This window comes from Bombina bombina, chromosome 2, assembly GCF_027579735.1.
Source record: "Bombina bombina isolate aBomBom1 chromosome 2, aBomBom1.pri, whole genome shotgun sequence".
In the NCBI taxonomy this organism is placed as follows: domain Eukaryota; kingdom Metazoa; phylum Chordata; class Amphibia; order Anura; family Bombinatoridae; genus Bombina; species Bombina bombina.
Window position 1 is genome coordinate 986,830,049 of NC_069500.1, and position 20,893 is coordinate 986,850,941.

At 41.1% G+C, this 20,893-nt stretch overlaps 1 protein-coding gene across 1 annotated transcript in view; it reads right to left on the reverse strand.

Annotated features, from left to right (window-relative positions):
- Positions 1 to 20,893, reverse strand: part of TBCK (TBC1 domain containing kinase) — a 747,174-nt gene that overhangs the window by 547,229 nt on the left and 179,052 nt on the right. Inside the window, 1 exon segment of the mRNA XM_053703518.1 lies at positions 3,375 to 3,489. Within this exon segment, the coding sequence (XP_053559493.1) occupies positions 3,375 to 3,489 (115 nt within the window).

Genomic DNA, 20,893 nt, shown 5'->3' on the forward strand with positions numbered 1-20,893 from the left:
CGCCACAATAGCAAACCCAGAATTCTTCGCCGCTAACCTAGCCAATTGCAAAGTGGCGTCTAGGGTGAAAGAATTAGCCAATTTGAGAGCACGGATTCTGTCCATAATCTCCTCATAAGGAGGAGAATCACTATCGATCGCCTTTACTAGCTCATCGAACCAGAAACACGCGGCTGTAGTGACAGGGACAATGCATGAAATTGGTTGTAGAAGGTAACCTTGCTTAACAAACATCTTTTTAAGCAAACCTTCTAATTTTTTATCCATAGGATCTTTGAAAGCACAACTATCTTCTATGGGTATAGTGGTGCGTTTGTTTAAAGTAGAAACCGCTCCCTCGACCTTGGGGACAGTCTGCCATAAGTCCTTTCTAGGGTCGACCATAGGAAACAATTTTTTTAAATATGGGGGGAGGGACGAAAGGTATACCGGGCTTTTCCCATTCTTTATTTACAATGTCCGCCACCCGCTTGGGTATAGGAAAAGCTTCTGGGAGCCCCGGGACCTCTAGGAACTTGTCCATTTTACATAGTTTCTCTGGGATGATCAAATTCTCACAATCATCCAGAGTGGATAATACCTCCTTAAGCAGAGCGCGGAGATGTTCCAACTTAAATTTAAATGTAATCACATCGGGTTCAGCTTGTTGAGAAATTTTCCCTGAATCTGAAATTTCTCCCTCAGACAAAACCTCCCTGGCCCCCTCAGACTGGTGTAGGGGCATTTCAGAACCATTATCATCAGCGTCCTCATGCTCTTCAGTATCTAAAACAGAGCAGTCGCGCTTACGCTGATAAGTGGGCATTTTGGCTAAAATGTTTTTGATAGAATTATCCATTACAGCCGTTAATTGTTGCATAGTAAGGAGTATTGGCGCGCTAGATGTACTAGGGGCCTCCTGAGTGGGCAAGACTCGTGTAGACGAAGGAGGGAATGATGCAGTACCATGCTTACTCCCCTCACTTGAGGAATCATCTTGGGCATCATTTTCAGTGTCACATAAATCACATTTATTTAAATGAGAAGGAACCTTGGCTTCCCCACATTCAGAACGCAGTCTATCTGGTAGTTCAGACATGTTAAACAGGCATAAACTTGATAACAAAGTACAAAAAACGTTTTAAAATAAAAACGTTACTGTCACTTTAAATTTTAAACTGAACACACTTTATTACTGCAATTGCGAAAAAGTATGAAGGAATTGTTCAAAATTCACCAAAATTTCACCACAGTGTCTTAAAGCCTTAAAAGTATTGCACACCAAATTTGGAAGCTTTAACCCTTAAAATAACGGAACCGGAGCCGTTTTTTACTTTAACCCCTTTACAGTCCCTGGTATCTGCTTTGCTGAGACCCAACCAAGCCCAAAGGGGAATACGATACCAAATGACGCCTTCAGAAAGTCTTTTCTATGTATCAGAGCTCCTCACACATGCGACTGCATGTCATGCTGCTCAAAAACAAGTGCGCAATACCGGCGCGAAAATGAGGCTCTGCCTATGATTAGGGAAAGCCCCTAGAGAATAAGGTGTCTAAAACAGTGCCTGCCGATATTATTTAACAAAAATACCCAGATTAAATGATTCCTCAAGGCTAAATATGTGTAATATATGAATCGATTTAGCCCAGAAAATGTCTACAGTCTTAATAAGCCCTTGTGAAGCCCTTATTTACTGTCTGAATAAAAATGGCTTACCGGATCCCATAGGGAAAATGACAGCTTCCAGCATTACATCGTCTTGTTAGAATGTGTCATACCTCAAGCAGCAAAAGACTGCTCACTGTTCCCCCAACTGAAGTTAATTCCTCTCAACAGTCCTGTGTGGAACAGCCATGGATTTTAGTAACGGTTGCTAAAATCATTTTCCTCATACAAACAGAAATCTTCATCTCTTTTCTGTTTCAGAGTAAATAGTACATACCAGCACTATTTTAAAATAACAAACTCTTGATTGAATAATAAAAACTACAGTTAAACACTAAAAAACTCTAAGCCATCTCCGTGGAGATGTTGCCTGTACAACGGCAAAGAGAATGACTGGGGTAGGCGGAGCCTAGGAGGGATCATGTGACCAGCTTTGCTGGGCTCTTTGCCATTTCCTGTTGGGGAAGAGAATATCCCACAAGTAAGGATGACGCCGTGGACCGGACACACCTATGTTGGAGAAATAACTGCAACAAAATATAATTCTAACTTAAATGGAAATTTAATACATAAAATCCCATGCTTAAAGGGACAGTAAAGTCAAAATTAAACTTAAATGGATTGCACGGAGCATAAAGTTTTAAACAATTTTCAGCTTACTTTTATTATTTGCTTAGTTCTCTTAGTATTGTTTGCTAAAGAGTAATCATAGGTGAGCTCAGGAGCGTTCACGTGTCTTTAGCCATCTGGCAGCAGTGTTTGCAATAATATTTATTGTAATGTTATACATAGTTACAAACACTGCTGCCACAGACTGCTAAAGACACGTGCACACTTCTTAACTCCTATAACCCACATCATTTACACTTCAACAAAGGACAAGGGAGGAAAAAAGCAAATTTGATAATAGAAGCAAATTGGAAAGTTGTTTAAAATTCAATGATCTATCTGAATCCTGATTTTTAATATTGACTTTACTGTATCTTTAATTAGTTAGAGCATGTCATCTTTGCATTGCTAACTTACTATCTATCGCATGCAAAGGGGTTAAACACATATGTAACATCCAGTTTGGGAGCTGCAAGCTTTGCATCTCTCAAGAAGAACAAGGCCAGTAAGTCAACCAGGAGCAGGGGTTGTGCGATTCCACCAAACACAAGCTGTATCCTACTTAGAGGCCTGCTTGCAGCTCCAGAGCAAGATTTTACCTATGCATTTAACCTATCTATGGGGGTTAAACACAATGTAAGCATAAGCCAATAGTTCAACAATTGTCATGTCATGTTTACATTAGATTGTCCCATTACTTGCTAAATTAATAATAAAAAAAAAAACGAGAGGTCACTATTCAACTTTAAATGAATCTCCTCTAAGACAACTATAAGAAGTTTACTAAGCCCAGAAACAAAATAAAGAAAAGTCTGCAATGCATGATGGGAGAGGAGATCTGGTGTAAGTGCTGATTTAAAAACAGATGTCTGATTTAAACTATAAGAGTTGCATTCTTACAATTTGTAGTAAGGTATTTTGGTCCATTAACTTCCCAATGTTCAGCAGGTAGCAATAAAGAAGCTATAATGTGTCTATGTTTAGGTAATCACATTGTATATCTAGGCACTGAGCTTGGGTCACTTCAAGGTAACATATGCATCAAAATAACCCCCTGTATGCTGTGATGAAATAGATGGTCCCTGATTATTATTCTACTCTTTGTTTTGTAAGATCTCACCTCTTCATCAAGGAGGATATTGTGAGGAGCCAGAGCGCGGTGAACCATTCTGTGCTGGTTTATGTAGACTAAAGCTTGCAGGACTTCAAACGCAAGGCGCAGGATCTTCATAGGGCTGCAAAAGAGAAACCCGCTCAATTAATATCAGATTTATTGTAAACAAGGGGTCTGATATTATAGAGAAGCATTTTTGCACAAATATGGCAGTTCACATTATCTTCATATCAGTATTTTTTATGAAAAGAGAAATATTATTTGTAGCCTCTTATTTTTATAAATTATAGCTGTAGTGATGCCTCTCTCTTTCTCTGGCTGTGTTTATATAGAATGTTACTCCAGAATCCAATTCAAATGTTGACTTTAAAAATAATAAAAAATAATTGAAGATAGTCAGATACACACATTTATTATGATTTGTCTTTATAGCTACATTTTTCAAATTCAATAATAACCAAGTCATATTTTTATTTACTTTTACATTACATTATTCTAAACCCAGATACTCTTCCCTTCGTATAATCAATGACTAGAAAATGTGCAAAGCTCATATGGTTCCCGCATAGATACTGCAATCCCTCTTATCTATTCTATATATTTTGTTATTGTTATCTACAAATAGAGCTATGAAATTTACTACTAACAAAAAAAATTTAGAAAAAATTATAAATTGTACATGGTATGAAAATATTAATAACAAACTCTAAAATTAGCACTCTTATAAAGTAAATGGCAGCCAAAATAAATGTAATGAAAAATGTAATAAACCATATCAGCCACTTGATGGCAGCAACTCACTGTTAAGTGCACGGATATAAACAAATGTACATCCTATATTCATCTAGTGGGATCATTAATATACCTTGTTTCTTTTAGAGAGTTTCTTTCTGCATATTTCATAATTGCATAAGCCCTAATTAAAAATAAGACCAATTTAAAAGGACACTGTACTATAAAACAGGTTTTTATCTTAAAGGGGCAGTGTACTGTAAAATTGGCTTCCACTTAATGTGTTCCCAGTGACGTGTTAAACTACCTGCAGAGTATAAAATGTATGAGAAATTACTAATTTAATTAATTAAAGTTTACAATGATGCTTATTTTTTAAAATACTTACCATAGCGTTATCATAAACATAACACCGATACTCCGCCTGCAACTCCTGCTTTCTTTAGTATATAGATGACAAATGCGGCTTCCTCCAATCGTTACATTGCCCCACAAGCTGGACGCCAAAGGGGGCACACAATGATTATAGGAAGCCAGATTCGTTATCGATCTGCTAAAGAAAGCAGGAGATGTGGGCAGAGGATTGGCGTTATGTTTACCATAACGCAAAGGTAAGTATTTTACAATCACTAATATTTTAGAACTTTAGCTCTTCCACTTCTCACTGGGAGTGTAATTTCTTATGCTGGCTGTATTTGTAAATATCTTATCAATAGCTTATACTTAATAATAGAAACTTTCCGTATATGTAGGGATACCCCAGGCAAAATCAGCTATTTCAAATGCTGATACAAACAAATTGCAAACAATTACATACACTCCAGCAGGTAAAATGAATCATTGGGAACAAAATAAAAGGGGAGAAAAAATGTAAGGTAAAATGTTCCTTTAATGTTCCTATAAAGAGTAATTGGTCTTTTGTATATAATGATATAATAAATCTCATACCGTTTTCTTCACATCCTCCGCCCACCCGCTCATTTCCTGCTTTTTCTATTTCTCACGTAAGAACGGTCCCACCTGCTCTTACGTGTACATTTGTACGCATTCCAGTGAAGCCTCCTTTATTGCGCAGGCGTTAACAAAACGATAAAAACAGTCTATCTGAAATTTGCGGCTCGAAAGATAATGCGCATGCGTGTCTCATGAATGAGCTTTGATAGAAGCTGAGAATTCCATGAGACACGCATCCGTATTGTCAATTGTGGGTGTGAAGTGAGTCGGTTGAGACGCCAGTGGGGGACCAATGAAAAGGAGAAAGAAGATATTTGTCATTCCAGCTTTGCGCTGAAAATGTGAGCACCGTAACTCCCGTAACTGTCTGAAAATATAAACTAACTGCATTGAATAGGATGAGAGCTACTAAAATCCTATTGGCTTATTTGAACAGCCAATAGGATTTCAGTAGCTCTCATCCTATTGGCTGATTTGAATTTGAAGAATCAAATCAGCCAATAGGAATGCAAATTTAAACGTGTAACTTGAATTCACTATTCAGTGTACGGCAGCGATTGTACAAAGAGAATCCTCTACACTCCATGGCTCCACGGTCCTGCTCCGCACTCATCTCCGCGCCGGGTGGGTCCTGGATGAAGAAGAAAGTGGTCCCCGCTTGGAAGAAGATGTCGCCTGCTTGGAAGAAGACTTCACCGTCGCCTGGAACAGGGCTTTTTCCGCCGGACTTACACGATGTGTGTAAATGGCGGGCTAGGGGTTAATAGTTGAATTAGGCATATTGCGTTGTGGGGGATTGTCGGTTTAGGGGTTAAAACATTTATTATTAGTTCCGATGTGGGTTTGATGGCTGATATAGGGGTTTTATTTTTGGGAGGAGGGTTAGACTTTTACGGGAGATTTGATTTTTAATTTTTTTTCTTAGGCGCCGGCAGTTTCTAAAGTCCGTATAATAAATTTTATTTACGCTCATTTCTGGACATCGCTAGTTTATCTGATTTACGGCACTTTATGAACTGCTGGCGGGATTTATGTGATACCCCGATGTGCGAGGTGAAATTACGGGCGACTCGGGTTTCAGCAGTTGTGCTGAAGCTTGAATCACATATGTAATCTTGCCCATAGTCTCTCTCTCACACACATACAGTCTCTCTCTCTCACACACACACATACAGTGTCTCTCTCTCACATACACATACAGTCTCTCTCTCACACACATACAGTCTCTCTCTCACACACACACAGTCTCTCTCTCACACACATACAGTCTCTCTCACACACACACATACAGTCTCTCTCACACACACACATACAGTCTCTCTCACACACACACATACAGTCTCTCTCGCACACACATACAGTCTCTCTCGCACACACATACAGTCTCTCTCGCACACACATACAGTCTCTCTCGCACACACATACAGTCTCTCTCTCACACACATACAGTCTCTCTCTCACACACACATACAGTCTCTCTCACACACACATACAGTCTCTCTCACACACGCATACAGTCTCTCTCACACATACAGTCTCTCTCACACGTCTCTCTCTCTCTCTCACACACACACACACACACACACAGTCTCTCTCTCATACACATACAGTCGCTCGCTCAGACACATAGAGTCTCTCGCTCACACACATACAGTCTCTCGCTCACACACATACAGTCTCTCGCTCACACACATACAGTCTCTCGCTCACACACATACAGTCTCTTTCACCTACAGACTAGAAGGGATTTCACTGTGTGCTTCACTTCTTTTCTTTTTTTAACAAATGCAATTTCCAATCTATTTCAGAGCTGCAACAACTAATCAATATAAATCGATAATAATTGATTATGAAAATAGTTGTCAACGAATCTCTTTATTAATAAGTTGTTTTGCACACAGCACTAGCTGCTTCACTCTGATGAGCTCCTGCACATGGTATTGTGTTTAACGATTATGTCCTTAGCCTAAAGGAAGTCTACAGACTTTTACTTTTCACTTTTTCAGGACAATATAAGTTAATTTTTAAGTTTACAATAACTCCTGGCTTATGTGCATAAGTCATCATTTGGATTGTTTATATTAAATCAGGAAATTTGGGACTATGCATGATAGAGTGATATAGTGCAGAGCTTATTATTTACTCTTAGCCCTAGATTGATGGGAGTTGATGTGCACTATTAGCACAATTATTAGCTGATTGCTTGCTTTTGCTGATTATCCAGGGTCAGACAGAAGTGACACCCCTTTTTCATGAGCTTGTATTTTGAACATTATACATACAATGTTGTAAGAGTGTGGTTGTGGTAAGTTACATAATTATATGCTTATTTATTTTCTGTAAGAACTCTGTAAGATTCTAAGGTGTCGATTTATTAAAGCCTTCGGAAGGCTTCGCACCCCTTACAACTGCAGGTTCTCACAAAAGAACCTGCAATTCGTATTTAACAAGCAGCAGTCAGGAGACCGCTGCTTTTCTACCCTTTTGTCACCAATTAGGTGGAGATTTTCTATCTCTCCGGTCTTGTCTGACCGGGGAGATTGACAGCTCCTGCCCGCCCGTGATTGGCTGTGCGCAGGCAGGGGGCGGGATTGTATGCAAGCGCAAAATAGAGCTTGTGTGAAATGCTAAATTCTGGCAGAGGAATTCAGCACGCCAGAGGCAAGTTGCAGCGGACAGGTGTGAGTATGTGCGTTCCTGTCCGCTGCAGCTTGATAAATCGACCCCATAGTCTGTAATAAAAGATTTGATATAGATTACAAGCTCATGAAAAAAGGGGCGTTACTTCTGCCTGACCCTGTATGTACTGTAAAAATAAATGTGTAAGGCTATGTCCTGTTATTGATTAGCACTTTTGACCTTTTTTTTTATTTTTAATAAATTGCGATTTGTACAATATTCAACCTCTATAAGTATATATGTTATTTTAAGAGTGGTCTAGACATTTTTTCCCTAACCTAACTGGCTATTTACCATTGAATATAGAATTTAAATATATTTTTATGCTAGAATGAAGTCCAGGCTTACTATATTGAGAGGCCCCTTGCCAAGGAGGAAAATATCCCATCTTAGCAAAATTGACAAAACCCTACTTATGCTTCTCAGGCACCTCAACACCATCTGATCGCCTCTTGACTGCTACAGGCAACAGCTTGCAAAAAGAGAGCCAGCCTCTGCCAGGAGCACTTGGTGATGTTGACATTTTTGCATTGCAATGCAAAGTTTCTGAAAGTTTCTGAATGCGATAAACAGTGATAGTTTACCTCTTTCTTGTTCTACCTCTTTTCAAATAGTTTGTCGTTTTGTTTTGATTAATTATATAAAAATGAGCTCTGCTGCTTAAATTAATGGACAAAAAGTTGTGCTAATGTAAAGTTGTACTCTGAAGTTTTATATTTGTAACATTCAGTATGTGGATTTTATTTTAAATACAAGAAAAAAAACATAATTTATGTAAGAACTTACCTGATAAATTCATTTCTTTCATATTAGCAAGAGTCCATGAGCTAGTGACGTATGGGATATACATTCCTACCAGGAGGGTAAAACCTCAAAAATGCCTATAAATACACCCCTCACCACACCCACAAATCAGTTTAACGAATAGCCAAGAAGTGGGGTGATAAGAAAAAAGTGCGAAAGCATAAAAAATAAGGAATTGGAATAATTGTGCTTTATACAAAAAAATCATAACCACCACAAAAAAGGGTGGGCCTCATGGATTGCTAATATGAAAGAAATGAATTTATCAGGTAAGTTCTTACATAAATTATGTTTTCTTTCATGTAATTAGCAAGAGTCCATGAGCTAGTGACGTATGGGATAATGAATACCCAAGATGTGGATCTTCCACGCAAGTCACTAGAGAGGGAGGGATAAAATAAAGACAGCCAATTCTGCTGAAAAATAATCCACACCCAAAACAAAGTTTAAATCTTATAATGAAAAAAACTGAAATTATAAGCAGAAGAATCAAACTGAAACAGCTGCCTGAAGTACTTTTAGACCAAAGACTGCTTCTGAAGAAGAAAACACATCAAAATGGTAGAATTTAGTAAAAGTATGCAAAGAAGACCAAGTTGCTTCTTTGCAAATCTGATCAACCAAAGCTTCATTCCTAAATGCCCAGGAAGTAGAGACTGACCTAGTCGAATGAGCTGTAATCCTTTGAGGCGGAGTTCTACCCGACTCAACATAAGCATGATGAATCAAAGACTTTAACCACGATGCCAAAAAAATGGCAGAAGCCTTCTGACCTTTCCTAGAACCAGAAAAGATAACTAGAAGTCTTTCGGAAATCTTTAGTAGCTTCAACATAATATTTCAAAGCTCTAACTACATCCAAAGAATGCAACGATCTTTCTTTAGAGTTCTTAGGATTAGGACACAATGAAGGAACAACAATTTCTCTACTAATGTTGTTAGAATTCACAACCTTAGGTAAAAATTTAAATCAAGTTCGCAAAAACGCCTTATCCTGATGAAAAATCAGAAAAGGAGACTCACAAGAAAGAGCAGATAATTCAGAAACTCTTCTATCAGAAGAGATGGCCAAAAGAAACAAAACTTTCCAAGAAAGTAATTTAATATCCAGCGAATGCATAGGTTCAAACGGAGGAACTTGAAGAGCCCCCAGAACCAAATTCAAACTCCAAGGAGGAGAGATTGACTTAATGACAGGTTTTATACGAACCAAAGCCTGTACAAAACAATGAACATCAGGAAGATTAGCAATCTTTCTGTGAAAAAGAACAGAAAGAGCAGAGATTTGGAACTGGCACAATTACTCCAGCCAACTCTAGATCTGAAACACATTTCAGAAATGCTTGGGCCTTCACTGGATTTATTGGGACACGGGAAAGAAAAAACCTTCTTGCAGGAGGCCTTATCTTGAAGCCTATTCTGTACCCTTGTGAAACAATGTTCTGAATCCAAAGATTGTGAATCGAATTGATCCAAATTTCTTTGAAAAAAACGTAATCTGCCCCCTACCAGCTGAGCTGGAATGAGGGCCGCACCTTCATGTGGACTTGGGAGCTGGCTTTGGCTTTCTAAAGGGCTTGGATTTATTTCAGACTGGAGATGGTTTCCAAACTGATACTGTTTCTGTAGGGGAAGGATCAGACTTTCGTTCCTTATTATGACGAAAGGAACGAAAACGATTAGCGGACCTAAATTTACCTTTAGATTTTTTATCCTGTGGTAAAAAAGTTCCTTTCCCCTCAGTAACAGTTGAAATAATAGAATCCAACTGTGAACCAAACAATTTATTACCCTGGAAAGAAAGGGAAAGCAAAGTTGACTTAGAAGACATATCAGCATTCCAATTTTTAAGCCATAAAGCTCTTCTAGCTAAAATAGCTAAAGACATATACCTGACATCAACCCTAATGATATCAAAGACGGCATCACAAATAAAGCTATTAGCATGTTGAAGAAGATTAACAATGCTATGAGTATTATGATCTGTTACTTGTTGTGCTAAAGCTTCTAACCAGAAAGTTGAAGCTGCAGCAACATCCGCCAAAGATATAGCAGGTCTAAGAAGATTACCTGAACATAAGTAAGCTTTTCTTAGAAAGGACTCAATTTTCCTATCTAAAGGATCCTTAAAGGAAGTACTATCTGCCGTAGGAATAGTAGTACGTTTAGCAAGAGTAGAGATAGCCCCATCAACCTTAGGGATTTTGTCCCAAAACTCTAATCTGTCAGATGGCACAGGATATAATTGCTTAAACCGTTTAGAAGGAGTAAATGAATTATTCCATTCCCTGGAAATTACTTCAGAAATAGCATCAGGGACGGGAAAAACCTCCGGAATAACTACAGGGGGTTTAAAACCCGTATTCAAAATTTTAGATTTAGTATCAAGAGGACCAGACTCCTCTATTTCTAATGCAATTAAGACTTCTTTAAGTAAAGTAAAGAACGAATAAATTCCATTTGAAATAAATAAGAAGATTTATCAGTATCAATCTCTGAAACAGAACCTTCTGAACCAGAAAAATCAGTATCAGAAACAGAATCAGAATGATGATGTTCGTTTAAAAAGTCATCTGAAACATTAGAAGTTTTAAAAGACCTTTTACGTTTACTGGAAGGAGGAATAACAGACATAGCCTTCTTAAAGGGACACTAAACCCAGAATAAAAGTAATCTTCAATTTCAATATCTATATATTTTAATTATTTTTGTAATTAGCATAACGTTTCAAATTTTTACCTTTTCTTAGCAATCCAGTTTCGAAAATAGAATGATTTCCAAACCCACCGACGGCGATTCTTTACTATAATCCAATCCTGAACCATAACCCAGGTTATGAAAATGGCTGCGTTTTAACGCTTTGCGCATGCGCGATATTCTGACCACGTCATTCTTGACGTCATTAGAAGCAAACCAGCATGCCCGCTGTATCGATATCAGACAGAGCTGATGAATACGCTGAATTCAGCAGGTAAGTGCGGATCGCTGCGAGAATCTCCCTAACAATAACGAGCATTAACTCTATATTTATGTAAAAAAGGAAAAACGTATGAATGAAACAAATATAAATTTTTATTTAACTATATGTTCAATACGCTGAACAGACCAGGTAATAGCTGAGCACTGCGAGAATCTCCCTAACAATAACGAGCATGAATTATAAATTTATGAATGAAACACATATAAATTTAATTTAAATATATATATAATCTATCATAGCTCTTTGTGGAAATTATGATTACTCTGATATTACAAAAAGCGCATGCGTAATTCCAATACCACTGAATGGGTAAGTGTGGTATCATGGATCGGATATGCGCATGCGCAAGACAACGGATCGCAATGCCCATGCGCCTGGTGACGAAATCGTCACTTAATGATATGCACAAAATCGGAATATGATTGGAAAAAGAGTTTGGTTGTGCCCGGCCCATATTAGAGGGTTGGCTGTAAAAACGTCATCTTATAAAAATAAAATTTAATTTTATAGTGTTCTGAAAGATCGTTGTACTGTAAAAGTAGGTAAGTGATGAACTATACACGTTAGTGATTTGAAATTGATGGTCAGGTTGTAGACAAAAAAGTAAAGTTTTGGAATCCTTTAATAGATTTAGAAACAAAATATCTTATGTTAACAGGAACACCCTGAATATTAGATGATGATGGAACAGCAACAGGTAATGGAACATTACTAAAGGAAATATTATCTGCATTAGAAAGTTTGTCATGACATTCATCACAAACAACAGCCGGAGAAACAGTTACTACAAGTTTACAACAAATACACTTAACTTTGATAGATCCAGCATCAGGCAGCGATTTTCCAGAAGTAGCTTCTGATTCAGGGTCAATCTGAGACATCTTGCAATATGTAATAGAAAAAACAACATATAAAGCAAAATTGATCAAATTCCTTAAATGACAGTTTCAGGAATGGGAAAAAATGCCAATGAACCAGCTTCTAGCAACCAGAAGCAAATAAACAATGAGACTTAAATATTGAGGAGACAATAATGACGCCCATATTTTTTAGCGCCAAAAAAGACGCCCACGTAATTGGCGCCTAAATGCTTTTGGCGCCAAAAATGATGCCACATCCGGTAACGCCGACAAAAAAGTCAGCGCCAAGAATGACGCAATAAAATGAAGCATTTTCAGCCCCCGCGAGCCTAACAGCCCACAGGAAAAAAGTCAAATTTTAAGGTAAGAAAAATTGGTTTATTCATATGCATTATCCCAAATATGAAACTGACTGTCTGAAATAAGGAACGTTGAACATCCTGAATCAAGGCAAATAAATGTTTAAACACATATATTTAGAACTTTATATAAAAGTGCCCAACCATAGCTTAGAGTGTCACAAAATAAGACTTACTTACCCCAGGACACTCTTCTACATGTAGTAGAAAGCCAAACCAGTACTGAAACGAGAATCAGTAGAGGTAATGGTATATATAAGAGTATATCGTCGATCTGAAAAGGGAGGTAAGAGATGAATCTCTACGACCGATAACAGAGAACCTATGAAATAGACCCCGTAGAAGGAGATCATTGAATTCAAATAGGCAATACTCTCTTCACATCCCTCTGACATTCACTGCACACTGAGAGGAAAACCGGGCTCCAGCCTGCTGCGAAGCGCATATCAACGTAGAATCTAGCACAAAGTTACTTCACCACCTCCATGGGAGGCAAAGTTTGTAAAACTGATTTGTGGGTGTGGTGAGGGGTGTATTTATAGGCATTTTGAGGTTTGGGAAACTTTGCCCCTCCTGGTAGGAATGTATATCCCATACGTCACTAGCTCATGGACTCTTGCTAATTACATGAAAGAAATATTGTTTTTTATTAATCCGATTAGTCGATCGAAAAAAAATAATCGTCCGATTAGTGGATAATTAAAATAATTGTTAGTTGCAGCACTAATCTATTTAATGCTATGCGGCTGGTGTAACAAATCATTAGGAAAACATTAAATTAACAATTTACTCAGGCAAGTAGCTGATACAAGTTTATTATATTACAAGCACTCCTTACTCCTTAGTGACCAGACCACTTTTCCATTTTCTGACTGTTTGGGACCAGGGCTATTTTTACATTTCTGCGGTGCTTGTGTTTAGCTGTAATTTTCCTCTTACTCATTTACTGTACCCACACATATTATATACCGTTTTTCTCGCCTTTAAATGGACTTTCTAAAGATATCATTATTTCATCATATCTTATAAATTACTTTATTTTTTTTTATGAAAATATGATGAAAAAAATGGAAAAAACCCCACTTTTTCTAACTTAAACCCACAAAAACTATTACATATCTACAACCACCAAAAAAACATAAATTATGCTTACCTGATAATTTCATTTCCATCTAGGGGAGGAGAGTCCACGGCTTCATTCATTACTGTTGGGAATTAAGAACCTGGCCACCAGGAAGAGGCAAAGACACCCCAGCCAAAGGCTTAAATACCTCCCCCACCAACCTCATCCCCCAGTAATTCTACCGAGGGAATAAGGAACAGTAGGGGAAATATCAGGGTATAAATGGTGCCAGAAGATAAATTAAATTTAGGTCTGCCCATCGGACTCTCCTCCCCTCGATGGAAATTAAATTATCAGGTAAGCATAATTTATGTTTTTCATCTAAAGGGGAGGAGAGTCCACAGCTTCATTCATTACTGTGAACATATACCCGAGCTCTAGAGGACACTGAATGAAACCGGGAGGGAAAAGGGGGACCCTAATCTGAGCGCACCAAAGCCTGCAAAACCTCTCTCCTAAAAACTGCTTCTGCAGAAGTAAAAACGTCAAATTTGTAAAACTTAGTAAAAGTGTGTAAGGAGGACCAGGTAGCCGCCTTACAAATCTGCTCCATAGAGGTCTCATTCTTGAAGGCCCAAGAAGAAGCCACAGCTCTAGTCGAATGTGCCGTGATCCTCTGAGGAGGCTTATGTCCTGCTGTCTCATAGGCCAATTGAATCAAGCTCCTCAATCAAAAGGAAAAAACAGTAGATGAGGCTTCCTGCCCCTTGCGCTTCCCTGAATACACCACAAAAAGAGATGTAGACTGTCTGAAATCCTTCGTAGCCTGAAGATAGAACTTCAGGGCACAAACCACACCCAGATTATGAAGTAACCTCTCCTTAGAAGAAGAAGGGTTAGGACACAAAGAAGGAACCACTATTTCCTGATTGATGTTACAGTTAGACACCACTTTGGGGAGAAAACCCAAACCAGTGCGAAGCACAGCCTTATCCGCAATAAAAAAAAGATAAGGTTCAAATTGCAAGGCAGCCAGATCAGATACTCTGCGTGCCGATGCAATGGCCAACAGGAAGATAACCTTCCAGGTCAGAATCTTAATGTCAATTGAATGCATAGGTTCAAACGGAACTCTCTGCAAAACCTTAAGGACCAAGTTTAAGCTCCATGGGGGAGCAGACTGTCTAAAGACAGGCCTGATTCTAGACAGAGCCTGAACAAAGGATTGGATGTCAGGGAGCTCAGCGAGTCTCCTATGCAACAAGACTGACAATGCAGAAATCTGTCCCTTTAAGGAACTAGCGTCAAGACCCTTCTCCAAACTATCTTGGAGAAAGGACAGAATCCTGGATACCTTCATCTCATGCCAAGGATATCCATGCGTCTCACACCACGACAAGTAAGTCCTCCACACCTTATGATAGATGCGACGAGTGACTGGCTTCCTTGCTTGAATGAGAGTATCAATCATACTTTCCGAAAAACCTCTATTGGCCAAGACTAGGTGTTCAATCTCCACGCAGTCAGCATCAGAGAATCAAGATTTTGATGTTGAAAGGGGCCCTGTTCCAGGAGATCCCTGCAACAGGGTAACCTCCACGGCGGAGAGGATGACATCCCCACCAGATCCGCAAACCACTTCCTCCGCAGCCATGATGGAGCAATCAGAATGGCCGAAGCTCGCTCCTGTTTGATCCGTGCCACTACCCGAGGTAGAAGTGGTAAATGTAAGCTAGGCTGAACCCCCAAGGCACCGCTAAGGCATCTATTAGCTCTGCCCGGGGATCCCTGGACCTCGACCCGTATCGGGGTAGCTTGCAATCGAGTCTGGACGCCATGAGGTCTATCTCCGGCGTTCCCCACCAGAGACAAATCTCCACAAACACTTTGGGGTGAATAAATCATTCCCCTGGATGGAAGGATTGCCTGCTGAGAAAGTCTGCTTCCCAGTTGGAATGTGAATCCCTGAGAGCGAGGCACCCCCCTTATAGCTAGGGAGCTCCTTGTACCCCCCTGGTGTTTGATATAAGCCACTGAGGTAATGTTGTCGGTCTGGAATCTGATGAAGCTGAACGATCCCAGAAGAGGCCATGCCTTCAGAGCATTGTAGATTGCTCAGAGTTCCAGAATATTTATCGGAAGGAGAGACTCCTCCCGGGACCATTTTCCTTGTGCCATCCTGGCACCCCAAACAGTTCGCCATCCTGGCACCCCAAACAGTTCCCCATCCTGCCAGACTCGCGTCCGTGGTTACAATCTCCCAGGACGGTCTCAAGAAGGATGTCCCCATGGACAGTTGCTCCGGACGGAACCACCACGAGAGGGAGATTCAAGACCGAGCATCCATGGATATCTAGTGTGATAGATCTGAATGATTGCCGTCCTACTGTCTCAACAAGCACAATTGAAGAGGTCTGAGAACTCTTTCCAAGGTTGATCTTCCAACCGTGAGATTGGAGCAAAAGAAGAAGAGCCCTCGAATGATCCTCTGCGAGACTAAGTGACGGCGCCTGGACTAGGATGTCATCCAGATAGGGCACCACAGCAATGCCTCTGGCTCTGGCCACTGCAAGTAGCGCCCCCAGAACCTTCGTGAAGACTCTCGGGGCCATCGCCAGACCAAAGGAAAGGGCCACACACTGGAAGTGTTGGTCCAGAAACGCAAATCTAAGGAACTTGAAGTGGTCCCTGTGGATTAACACATGAAGGTATGTGTCCTTCAAGTCTATGGTTGTCATGAACTGTACCTCTTGAACCAGGGGCAGAATAGATCTGATCGTTTCCATTTTGAACGACGGAACATTCAGAAACTTGTTTAAACACTTTAGGCCCAGAATCGGGCGGAACCTGCCCTCCTTCTTTGGATCCACAAAAAGATTTGAATAGTACCCTAGACCCCTTTCTGCTTGGGGTACTGGTACAATGACACCTAGAGAGGAGAGATCTCTCACACAAAGGCTTCTCTCTTTTCCGGTCTTGAAGACAGGTTTGATAGGAGGAATCTGCCCCTGGGTGGATGGGATCTGAACCCTATCCAGTAGCCCTGGGCGGGGGCTGCCCCTTCGTGACGATTTTGTCTCAGCGGGCTTCTAGCTCTGCTTAGACTTGTTCCAAGAATGAGATTGCTTCCAAGTTCCCTTGGACTGGTCAGCTTTCGCAGCGAGCTGCTGGCACTGGGCATTGTCCGCATGAAAGGGACGGAAAGTAGATCTTTTAGGCTTAGCCTTCTTATCCTGCGGTAGGAAGGCTCCCTTGCCTCCTGTAACCGTGGATATGATCGAATCCAATGCTAGACCGAACAGAATCTTTCCTTAAAAAGGCAGCGACAACAGCCTCGACTTAGAGGTCATGTCCGCAGACCAAGACTTTAGCCACAGAGCCCTGCGAGCTAAAACGGAAAAACCTAACACCTTAGCGTTCAGGTGAATAATTTGCATATTGGCATCACATATGAAAGAATTGGCAAACCTCAGCGCCTTAATCTTGTCCTGTATCTCGTCGATGGAAGTCTCTCCTCAACCATTTCACACAGGGATTCACACCATTTTCCTTAACATGTTTTCCAACTTTTTATCCATGGGTTCTTTAAACGACAAACTATTCTCCAGGGGAATAGTTGTCCCCTTCGCGAGCGTGGAGATAGCACCATCCACCTTAGGGACAGTACCACACAGATCCAGCTGAGAGTCCAGGACGGGGAACAGTTTATTAAAGGAAGAAGAAGGGGAAAAGTAAGAACCTAATCGCTCCTATTCATTCTTAATAATATTTGACAGGATATCTCAACAGAAACTGGGAAGGCCTGAGGCACCACCCTGTCCTCATATACCTTATCAAGTTTAGGAATCGCAGGTTCTTCTGGAAGTTTCGGTTCCAGAACTTCCAGAGTAGCAAGCACTTGTCTAAGCAAAAAGCGCAAATTTTCCAACCTAAAGTCAGGCTCCTCCGCAGCTGGAGGTTTAGATGACATGGACTCCGACCCAGAAGGGGCCTCCTCCGAAGAATCGGAGTGGGCCTCGTCATCGTATAACGCCTCAGAAATTTGCTCAGAAATCGTATAACGCCTCAGAAATGCTTGCGCTTAGCAGAACGTGGTAAGGCATGGATCACTTTCCATACCACAGTTTGCAGTTGATCCGCAAAATCTGATGGCCAACGAATCTCTCCCGCAGGAGTAATGGTTAGATCCTTGGGTACTGCATGTGCAATAGGAGATGGATGCAGGGAACGCACCTTACGGGACGGGACCCCTCAGAGGTGGACGGCTCAGTAGTACTAGACATCCATTTGCTCTTAGATGTCGTAACTTTATTAAGACATGTGGAACATAGTTGAGCAGGCTGATCTACTAGAACCTCCTCACAATAAACACAGGAATGAGACCTAGTTAAGGAGGGCGAGCCCTCTAACGCGTCCATAGCTTGCGCTGTTATTAAGGACTAGATTAACTTATTAAATAGCCACCTTTATAACTTCCAATGGCCGGGGCACTCACCACCTCCTATGACCCGGACTACAGAAACCATTTCGTCTCCTGCGCCGCCGATCAACAGAGGAAGATAGATAGCCACACCCGGTCACATGGAATGCCCGGCAGGAACAGCCCCTGCCTAAAAAGAAAATGCACACAAAAAAAAGGGCCACGCCATACTCATTAAGTAACCTGAAAGTTCCACACATTGCCAGAGCCTCATCTCGCACATAACGCAGCAATGACACAAACAATATCATGTATAACCCCCCCCCCCCCTTCAATAATCCCCTTTCCGGGAATATTAACCCTTGAATCTTTAAAAATAAAAGGTGTCACACTGTGACCCTGTCTTCTGTGTTATCATTATGTAATAAAAATGAAACGATCTTACCAGAATCTACGCCATGGAACAGGAACATGGCCCTTCAAGTGTGACAGGTTTGTAGCCTCGCTCCTGACATGGACTTGAGTGTAAAAAGCAGGCAGCAAAACTCGTCAACACTAATTGCTTGTGGAGCTGTTAATATTAGTCGGGATGGTTTCGCAGAAAGACTCTCCCTGCATCTCCGGACTCTAACTTTCACCCAGGCTCTCACTAAGAGGCTGACAGGACTACTTAAAACTCCAGTTCCATTCCGAAGAGTACTACCCTCCATAAGAGACTACTCCGATCTTCGGCACTTCTCTGCCGTCCTCCTGTGACGACAGGCAAAGAATGACTGGGGGATGATGGAGGTGGGGGAGGTATTTAAGCCTTTGGCTGGGGTGTCTTTGCCTCCTCCTGGTGGCCAGGATCTTAATTCCCAACAGTAATGAATGAAGCCGTGGACTCTCCTCCCCTTTAGATGGAAACACCCATGCTAAATAGTTTTTAAATGTTGCCCTGGGTTTAGAAATAGCTAATGTTTACATGTTCTTTGCTTTTTTTGCAAGTTATAGGGCAATAAATACAAGTAGCACTTTGCTATTTCCAAACCATTTTTTTTTTTTCAAAATTAGCGATAGTTAGGCTGTAACACTGAATTCCCTGAATATCCCTTGACATGTATATATTTTATTTTAGTAGACAACCCAAAGTATTGAGCTAGGCCCATTTTGGTATATTTCATGCCACCATTTCACCGCCAAATGCGATCAAATAAAAAAAATTGTTCACTTTTTCACAAACTTTAGGTTTCTCACTGAAATGATTTACAAACGGCTTGTGCAATGCTTCTCTTTGATCCCCTTTGTTCAGAAATAGCAGACATATATTGCGTAGGCATTGCTTTTTGCCAATTAGAAGGCCGCTAAATGTCGCTGCGCACCACACGTGTATTATTCCCAGCAGTGAAGGGGTTAATTATGGAGCTTGTACAGAGCTTGTAGGGTTAATTTTAGCTTTAGTGTAGTAGACAACCCCAAGTATTGATCTTGGCCCATCCTATATAATAAAAGGCCAAGTGTGTTTGTCCGAAGCTGTCATGCGCAGTAGAGACTGCGCGCGAGGACAAACACACCTGGCCTTCCAACTAACCTGGCGTTGTGTGGTGGAGTGGGCGTGGCCAGTGTGGGTGTGGAGTGGGCGTGACCGGGTGGGTGCGACGTGAGCATGGCCGGACGTGATGTGGGCGGGGTCGGGCATGACGCGGGCGGGGTTGTGCGTGATGTGGGAGGGGCCAGCTGCTAAGAGACAGAGAGCTCTAAAGAGGGGGGGATAGAGAGAGCAGAACAGGGGGGGGGATAAAGAGAGGGAGAGAGAGACAGCAAAAGAGAGAGGGGGAGAGAGACAGCAAAAGAGAGAGGGGGAGAGAGACAGAAAAAGAGAGGGGGGAGAGAGACAGCAAAAGAGACGGGGGAGAGAGACAGCAAAAGAGAGGGGGGAGAGAGACAGCAAAAGAGAGAGGGGGAGAGAGACAGCAAAAGAGAGAGGGGAGAGAGACAGCAAAAGAGAGAAGGGGAGAGAGACATCAAAAGAGAGGGGGGAGAGAGGCAGCAAAAGAGAGGGGGGAGAGAGATAGCAAAAGAGAGGGGGGAGAGAGACAGCAAAAGAGAGGGGGGAGAGAGAGTACAAAAGAGAGGGGGACAGAGTAAAAGAGAGGGGAGAGAGAGAGCAAAAGAGAGGGGAGAAAGAGAGAGCAAAAGAGAGGGGAGAAAGAGAGAGCAAAAGAGAGGGGGGATAGAGAGAGAGAGCAAGGGGTGGGACCGCTGTACTAGTTTTGATATATTCCATGCCACCATTTCACCGCCAAATGTGATCAAATAAAAAACAAACAGTTAGTGCAATTATGGCACAAATGGTTGTAAATGTTTCTCTGGGATCCCCTTTGTTCAGAAATAGCAGACATGTATGACTTTGGCATTGCTTTTTGGTAATAAGAAGGCCGCTAAATGCCGCTGCGCAACACACTTCTATTATGCCCAGCAGTTAAGGGGTTAATTAGGTAGCTTGTAGGGTTAATTTTAGCTTTTGTGTAGAGATCAGCCTCCCACCTGACACATCCCACCTCCTGATCCCTTCCTGACCCCCTCAAACAGCTCTCTTCCCTCCCCCACCTCACAATTGTCACCGCCATCTTAAGTACTGGTAGAAAACAGAATTTATGTTTACCTGATAAATTACTTTCTCCAACGGTGTGTC